This window comes from Centroberyx affinis, unplaced genomic scaffold (genome assembly GCF_046629955.1).
Source record: "Centroberyx affinis isolate AG114_WGS23_722 - 3 ecotype Tasmania unplaced genomic scaffold, CSIRO-AGI_Caff_v1 ptg001798l_1, whole genome shotgun sequence".
In the NCBI taxonomy this organism is placed as follows: domain Eukaryota; kingdom Metazoa; phylum Chordata; class Actinopteri; order Beryciformes; family Berycidae; genus Centroberyx; species Centroberyx affinis.
In genome coordinates, this window is record NW_027280188.1 from 175319 (window position 1) to 183433 (window position 8115).

At 43.9% G+C, this 8115-nt stretch overlaps 1 protein-coding gene across 1 annotated transcript; it reads right to left on the bottom strand.

Annotated features, from left to right (window-relative positions):
* Window positions 1–314: 314 nt before the first annotated feature.
* On the bottom strand, window positions 315–5019 carry pmepa1 (prostate transmembrane protein, androgen induced 1). Its single transcript, XM_071529540.1, has 4 exons — window positions 4900–5019; window positions 2256–2309; window positions 1567–1937; window positions 315–901 (listed from the first exon to the last, which is right to left on the bottom strand). The coding sequence occupies exons 1-4, from the start codon at window positions 5011–5013 to the stop codon at window positions 577–579; spliced, it is 864 nt and encodes a 287-aa protein (XP_071385641.1). The 5' UTR covers window positions 5014–5019; the 3' UTR covers window positions 315–576.
* Window positions 5020–8115: the final 3096 nt, after the last annotated feature.

Genomic DNA, 8115 nt, shown 5'->3' on the forward strand with positions numbered 1-8115 from the left:
ACAAACAAACAAACAAAAAAACAGAACAAGTTCTATAGAAACAAACAACAAGTAAATATTTATAATGAATCAGGAGTAGTTGTAAGGTCAGTCTGATAGAGTAGGGACGAGATGGGCGGTGATCCCAACCTCTCCCCTCCTGCTCTGACATCATCATCATCATCGGTTCATCTGAAGTGCTCCTCAGACAGGAAGTAGGAAGCTGTGAAACAGGAAGTACCAGATGTTCTCCTGGGGTTTTCCAGGTGTTCTTACCCCACAGTGCTGCTGCTTCCCAATCCTAGCCTGAACCATGAGATTGGGAAATTGCAAAACTGACCACATGTCAGCTTTTTGAGGTGCAAATTCACCCTACAACTAAAGTGAACCAGCCCTTGAAAGCTGAGAAGGGGCCAGCTTTTTCAACGCCCAATCTTACCTTAGACCATTATGGGTGAATTTAACCATAAGCTGGGGTGTTCCTCATTGGCTACTGACCATTGATGGACGTTCCCCGGCGGCTAGTGGACATTATCCAGGTTTTCCCATCGGCTAGGAAAGAGGAAGCAGTGGTTACAGGAAGCGGCCCCAACTCTGTCACACCTGCTGGGGCTTGTGGGATTTCTCCTTTGTATTCCTCGCATTCCGGTTGTCCACACTTCCCTGCTGCTGAGGCGGAGGCCGGAGCAGGCCGTGTATCAGCGAGGACGGGGGCGCTCGTGAAGGCGATACAGTCTGATGGTTGTGGCTCCGGCTGAGGCCGGGGGTCAGGGACGCCGGGTGGTAGAAGTGTCCGATCACCTCGCTGTAGGCCGGGGGCCCTGCCTCCACTCCAGACCGCTGCTTCTGCTGCCTGGACAACGCCTCCTGGGCCTCCAGCGCACTGATGCCTGCATGGACGCTTGGAGGAGGGGCCTGCAGGCTAGGAGCAGAACAACAAGGAGCGGTCAGAGTGATAGGAGCAGAGCAACAAGGAGCGGTCAGAGTGATAGGAGCAGAACAACAAGGAGCGGTCAGACTGCTAGGAGCAGAGCAACAAGGAGCGGTCAGAGTGATAGGAGCAGAGCAACAAGGAGCGGTCAGAGTGATAGGAGCAGAACAACAAGGAGGGGTCAGGCATTAAGAAGTTCTTACTATGGCAATACTAAAATAGTGCTAGTTCATTTAATTGTATGATTATAATACTAAGGCAATAATCAGGCAGTTGTTGATGTTGTCTTCACATGCTCCACTGTACATTCAAAATTCCCAAATTCAATTAAATAAAATGGTTAAAGCAAAATGGCTTCCAAAGATGACCTCTGACAATACATTCTTCCTCTGCCTTCAGACTGTCCTTTCACTGATTTGAACCAGCTGATTGTTGCTAGCTGTAGTTGCTATATCACGCCAATAGGCATGATATAGCAACATGATACATGATTGGCTGCATATGGGCAATGTTGCCCAAACCTTCAGCTGCAGCCAACTTTTCCACAGCAAAAATTTTATTACATTTGGCATCTATTTAGTTACTTGTAACCATGTAATTAACCAATTAATTAGCCTAAAGCTACCACTGACAGCACCTTCCCTCAGTGTCATTACCTGGCCTGCAGACAGGAGTTTCTCGGGTCGAGGAGGTGGGAGTCGAACACCGTCCGGTTAGGCGGGGCTCTGACCGACTCCCGGTTCAGCTCCATCTGCTGCTCCGGGTCCCGGAGCTGCAGGGTGCAGGGGCCCTGGTAGGGCGGGGGCTCCTCCCCGTCCGACAGGGAGATGGTGGGCGGGAGGTCGATCAGGCTCTGGGGCAGGTAGGGGTAGGTGGGCTGGAAGCGACTCGGGGCGTAGGTGGACTGGAAGCGCTGGGACTGGGACTGGGGGTGAGGGTGGGGCTGGGTGTGGGGGTGCTGGGGGTCCCGCTGCAGGTAGGAGGGGGGGACGCCTCGGTCCGGGGGGCGGGGCGTGTACACCTGGTGCTGTGGGGACACGAGAGATCAAATTACTGCTATGTCATACTGTGTGACATTTCACAGTGTCCATCACTCGACTGTTGAATACTCAATTCTGATTTGCCAGTGAAGGCATGCTGACCGCTGTTTCTAATCAAATTAACTAGCGCCACCTTGTGACAAAAAGATGTTACTTCATGGTTTCTGTAGCCAGTTTTGCCGAACAATACTTTGGCGGAAACGTCTGAAGAGGTAAACTCCACCCATCTGGCATTTCATGTTCCTTAAAACAAATGTCAAGCAATTCTCCTTTGAGGATAGCGGGTGAATATCTTTATATCTCACCTCATTCAGGCCGCTGTTTGTCCCGGGACATTCAGAAGACCACAGACTTCCCTCCTGAGAGAGAGAGAGAGAGAGAGAGAAGGAGAGAGAGAGAGAGAGAGGGAGAGAGAGAGAGATGAGGATGTTGTCCACTAGAGAGCTCCACTGCTGCACAACATATTCCCGTTGGTACAGTGCCTCCTTAAAATTCTCCACCTTTTCATAATGCACAAATCTCACACTGTCTTACATCGTTCACACATACAGTCGATACACAGAACATTACTGGTAACATTACAAGGTCTTGAGCAGGGAAACTGGCAGGACTGAACAGGCTGTGTGTGTGAAATGGGCCTTAGTGTGTTCTGCTGCTGCAGATACTACTGATATTTTTTACATTCTGTTAAAGTCACTTTGAGAGCATTGAGTCATTTTGAGAGCATCTATCTTCTGTAACTTGACACCTTTCTGGTTGAAACAGGATGTGGGCCGGGTTTATGTTATGTTTATGTTTTATGTTTATATAACCTCACATTTGTGATATTCTTCTTTATTTCATTTTGATGTATCCTATGGGTATTTGCTGCTGCAACGACCAGATTTCGCCGTGCAGATCAATACATTTAATCTAATCTAATGAAAATAATCATAATACACAAATATGGAGTGATGATGGAGGCTCCTAAGAATTACTCCAGTCACACCACTAGAATCTATCCGTGAATAAAATAGTACTTCAAATGATGACATTTATACAGAGTGGATCCTCTACATTTCAGAGATGCACATTGAGTAATGAACTGTTTTTTTCTCTCAAAGTGGATGCACATTGTTTTGCAAAATTGCAAATTAACATTTCAAACATAACAGCTGTTGTGTCTCGATGGTTTCAGGGTCATGGAACTCAGTGAGGAGAGAACAAAAGGAGTTTTGCATTTATATAAAAATGACTGGAAGGTGCTTATTATGCAAGTTTTTTTTACAAGTTTGTTCACTGGTGATGGATTCTGTCTGTCTCTCTGTCTGTCTGCCTGTCTGTCTGTCTGTCTGCCTGTCTGTCTGCCTGTCTGTCTGTCTGCCTGTCTGTCTGCCTGTCTGTCTGCCTGCCTGTCTCTCTGTCTGTCTGTCTCTCTGTCTGTCTCTCTGTCTGTCTGTCTGTCTGTCTGTCTGTCTCTCTGTCTGTCTGCCTGTCTGCCTGTCTGTCTGCCTGTCTGCCTGTCTGTCTGCCTGTCTCTCTGTCTCTCTGTCTGTCTGTCTCTCTGTCTGTCTGTCTGTCTGTCTGCCTGCCTGCCTGTCTGTCTGTCTGTCTGCCTGTCTGCCTGTCTGTCTGTCTGCCTGTCTCTCTGTCTCTCTGTCTGTCTGTCTGCCTGTCTCTCTGTCTCTCTGTCTGTCTGTCTGTCTGTCTGTCTGTCTGCCTGTCTGCCTGTCTGTCTGCCTGTATGTGTGACAGTCTGCTAATCCAAATTAACTGGGACAATGACTCCCCTGAGCTTCACAGTAGCCGTGTGTGTGTGTGTGTGTGTGTGTGTGTGTGTGTGTGTGTGTGTGTGTGTGTGTGTGTGTGCATGTGTATGCTTCATCCCTGACTCATATCCCACTTGTAGACCGAGGACACACACACACACACACACACATAAATGATTCAGTAGCAGGTGATTCAGGAAGCGCCAGTGAAGTCATAGAAGCCTTGGGTGCAAGTCATTGTGTGTGTGTGTGTGTGTGTGTGTGTGTGTGTGTGTGTGTATGTGTGTGTGTGTGTTTTCCTTGGCCCATGATGACTCAGTGTGTGTTGCAGTGGCCAGCAGCAGTGTTTAATCGCTGTGATCACTTGCTGTGGGTCGGTGGTCTTTTGACTTTATTCTTCTTGTGATTCACGTTTTAAAAAGCATGTTCCTCACCGACCGACTGACTCACTCTGCCACCAAAACCACACTCTGCACTGCAGGAAATCACTAAATTGAATAATATATATATTATTATGTGACTATGATAATGTGACAAAGTTTTCTCTGCACATCTTAAAACTTCTGCAGAGCTGTTGTGAATCTGATGCACATTTTTCACATCCTCTATATGTGCTTATTCATTCTCTTTTCATTCATGTCCTCATATTTTCTCTTTTGTTATGTAATGCATATATCATAATATCTTTTATAATGTTCCTTTATTTTCATACTATACTAATATATATTTTATATTTGTCACATACTTTCATATTATACATAGTTTTCACCCATTTCTTCTTTGTCTCAGTACGTTCTACTGCTGTTATTTTGCAGACCCTCCTCCATGCTGTAATTCAGATATTTTCATGGTTTTTACGAATATATTTTGACTTAATACGTTCTAGTGTTGTAATTGTCACTTGCACTATATTTAGTACCCCATTCTATTTTATTTTGCTGTATCCTATTAATATTTGCTGCTGCACTGACCCAAGTTATTCATTATAGTTTCACCTTACCTTATCTTAAACATGAGAAGGCTTTTGTTCCACACTGCACCTTTGGCATGTATTTCTCTTTCTTAATTATGGATTCCCATTTCAACCATAACCAATCTCCATAATTACTTAGCGACCCATTTTAAACCTCTGGACGGCCCACATCTGGGCCCCGACTTTAACCCGGGCTTTGGAACACACTGCCGGGTGGGCGGGACTTACGTTGGCCAGCGGCAGGTGTCTCCTGCGGGCGGGGGCGTGTCTGGAGAGGAGGGAGCGAGCTGACAGGCGGTAGTGGTTCAGCAGGCAGGTGATCACCACCACCATCACCATCATCACCACCACGATCACCAGGATCTGGACAAACTCCAGCTGGGCTGCAGGGGAAAGAGAGAACTAAAGATTAATACGAGTTTATACGACAGGTAGTTTCAGCAAAGCAATCTGATTGGTCAAAGACACGTTCCAACATATATTGGTCACCACTGAAGTACCCATATATAATACCCAGTAAATAACAAATAAGTATACTTTGGTATAATTACTGTAAACAAATGAGTCCCTCTATTAGAGCTGCAACTAACGATTATTTTCATTGTTGATTAATCTGTCGATTATTTTCTCAATTAATCGATTAGTTGTTTGGTCTATAAAATGTCAGAAAATGGTGAAAAATGTGGATCAGTGTTTCCCAAAGCCCAAGATGACGTCCTCAAATGTCTTGTTTTGTCCACAACCCAAAGATATTCAGTTTACTGTCATAGAGGAGGAAAGAAACCAGAAAATATTCACATTTAAGAAGCTGGAATCAGAGAATTTTGACTTTCAGCTTTAGCTCCGTTTGCTCTGGAAGAACAGAACCTCTTCCTGTTTTGTGCCGTAAAGCGATCCAGCAGATTTCCCTCCTGATCCACCAGGTGGAGAAACAATGGAGGATGCAGAGTAGAGCCACTGATGGTCTGGTTTGTTTACGGTAATAATACTAATGTCTCAAAATTACTGCTGCAATGATTTATTGATGTTAAAATGACACACAGAGCTCCTTTAAGCAGAATAAAGTTTCACCAGACACGTTGAAGGCACAAAATACCAAATGAACAGTCCTTATTATTTAATCATTGTCAAGTAGCAGAGGTATAACAGGCTGAGTCAGCTCCTTCTCCACCAGAACAGTATTAAAGGATCACTATCAAGACGTACGTGACTGTCTCTCCTCACTGAGTCTCAAAGTGGCTCTACAACAACATAAAAGCTAGAATTATGTGTGTATCGGACCTGAACCACAACATTTTCCATACTTTTCCAGACATTTTTTCAAATTCCCAAACTATTCAAGACCTGGAAATGATCAAATTCATTTTTCCAGACTTTTCCAGACATTCCAGACCTGCGTAGGAACCCTGCCACACACACACACACACACACACACACACACACACACACACACACACACACACACACACACACACACACACACACATCTCTTGTTTCATTTCTTTTGCTGCACTTCTCTCTTACATGAAATTCATCATCACTCTAGGCTCACAGGCTGTGGCTTCTGACCTTTGACCTCCTCACTGTTGGATGATTATAATGTTAGATATCTGGGAAGTGAAGCTTAGCTCATGGTCGCTCTGGATAAGACAGCTGAGAATATAAATACTAGTGCTGAAACAATCAGTCGATCAATCGATTAGTCGATCGAGAGACAATGAATAGATTATAATTTTGATAATCAATTAATAGTTTTCGTCATTTATTAGTAGAAATACCAAACATTTGCTGGTTAGAGCTTCACAAATGCTAAGATTTGCTGCTTTTCTCTGTTTCATATCATTCTAAAATTAACTTTTTTTTGGCTGCTGGTCAGACTAAGTAAACAGCTTGAAGAATCACTGTGGGCTCTGTGGGCATTTGTCATTATTTTAGACATTTTGTAGACTAAATGAGTAATCAATTAATTGAAAAAATAATCGATAGATTGATCGTTAATGAAAATAATCATTAGTTGCAGCCCTAATAAATACATACTGATATAAACATAGCAGTCATGGTCATACAGAGAACCGTGTGTGTACTGTAGAGATAAGAGTCCTACTTCTTACATTTCTGTTTTTAATACACTACTTATACTTTTAATATACTACTTTCTTTATACAGCACCTCAAAAAGAAACCAGTTCCTTAAATGATTGTCTTGTTGTTGTTTTTTTGTGTTGTTTTTTGTTTAATGTTCCTACAGGAGCAATTCATCGATACAATTGATTGTGATTGTAAATGACTAAAATGTAAAATGTAAATATAAAGAGGTTTGTATGTTTCTCTGTTTCCAGGTATTTGAATGGATGATGTGAGGAGAAACCAAAAAAAAAAACACCAAACGCAGAGCGGAGGCTTTCAGACGGACTCCAGACATAGATGCAGTGGTTTTGTAGAGGTCAGTGTGTGTCTGGCACACCCAGACCAGACACACACACACACACACACACACACACACACACAGACCCAGACTAGACTAGACCAGACGGACAGGGCTAGCTTTGTTTAGAGACAGTCTACCCTAAACCCCTCCCTCCCCCCTTCCCCTGCCACACACACACACACACACACACAAACACACACACACACACACACACACACACACACACACACACACACACACACACACACACACACACAGACAGACCGAGTATTTTTCTCACACATTTTTTTTTTTTTTTGCAGGGAGCAGGCAGAGGTCAGGGCCAAGTCAGACAGAAGAACATAAAGTAGCCCGCAGACAGCACGTACACACACACACACACATACACACACACACACACACACATACACACACACACACACACACTGCAGACTGATCTTGAGACAGAGAGGATAGTTCACACCAGCTCTCACATTCCTGGCATGTTCTCCTGACCAGAATTACACAACATAGGGAGAGAGAGAGAGAGAGAGAGAGAGTGAGAGAGAGAGACTCTACCCAGTCAGATGACTCCCATAACTCATTTTATGAAACCATTTATTCATGATTCTCATCTAACCTGCGTTTAACCAGTTGAGTCTCTCTGAAATCTCAAATCTCTCTGACATGGCAGCAGTGCAGACCGGGTTACAGGCAACAAAGATAACATTATATCACATTATATCAACATATCCAGCAATGCAATGTCACCATATCCACCACAAAACACCCCAAAACATCCCAACCAGCCTGCTGATTAATCTGACCAAACAAAGATTCAAATTATATGACAGAAGAGGAACAAACAAGCTGCAAAATTCATTTCACTTTTGTCTGATAAACCCAATGAAACCCCACAGTAAGATTTTTTAAGGCTGTCAATCTGAAACTAAGGCTGTCAGTTTCTAAAAAAGTTTGGTGTTTTGTTTTGGTGTGTGTTTTGGCGAAGTGAAGTTTTCATCCCACAGCAGCATCATG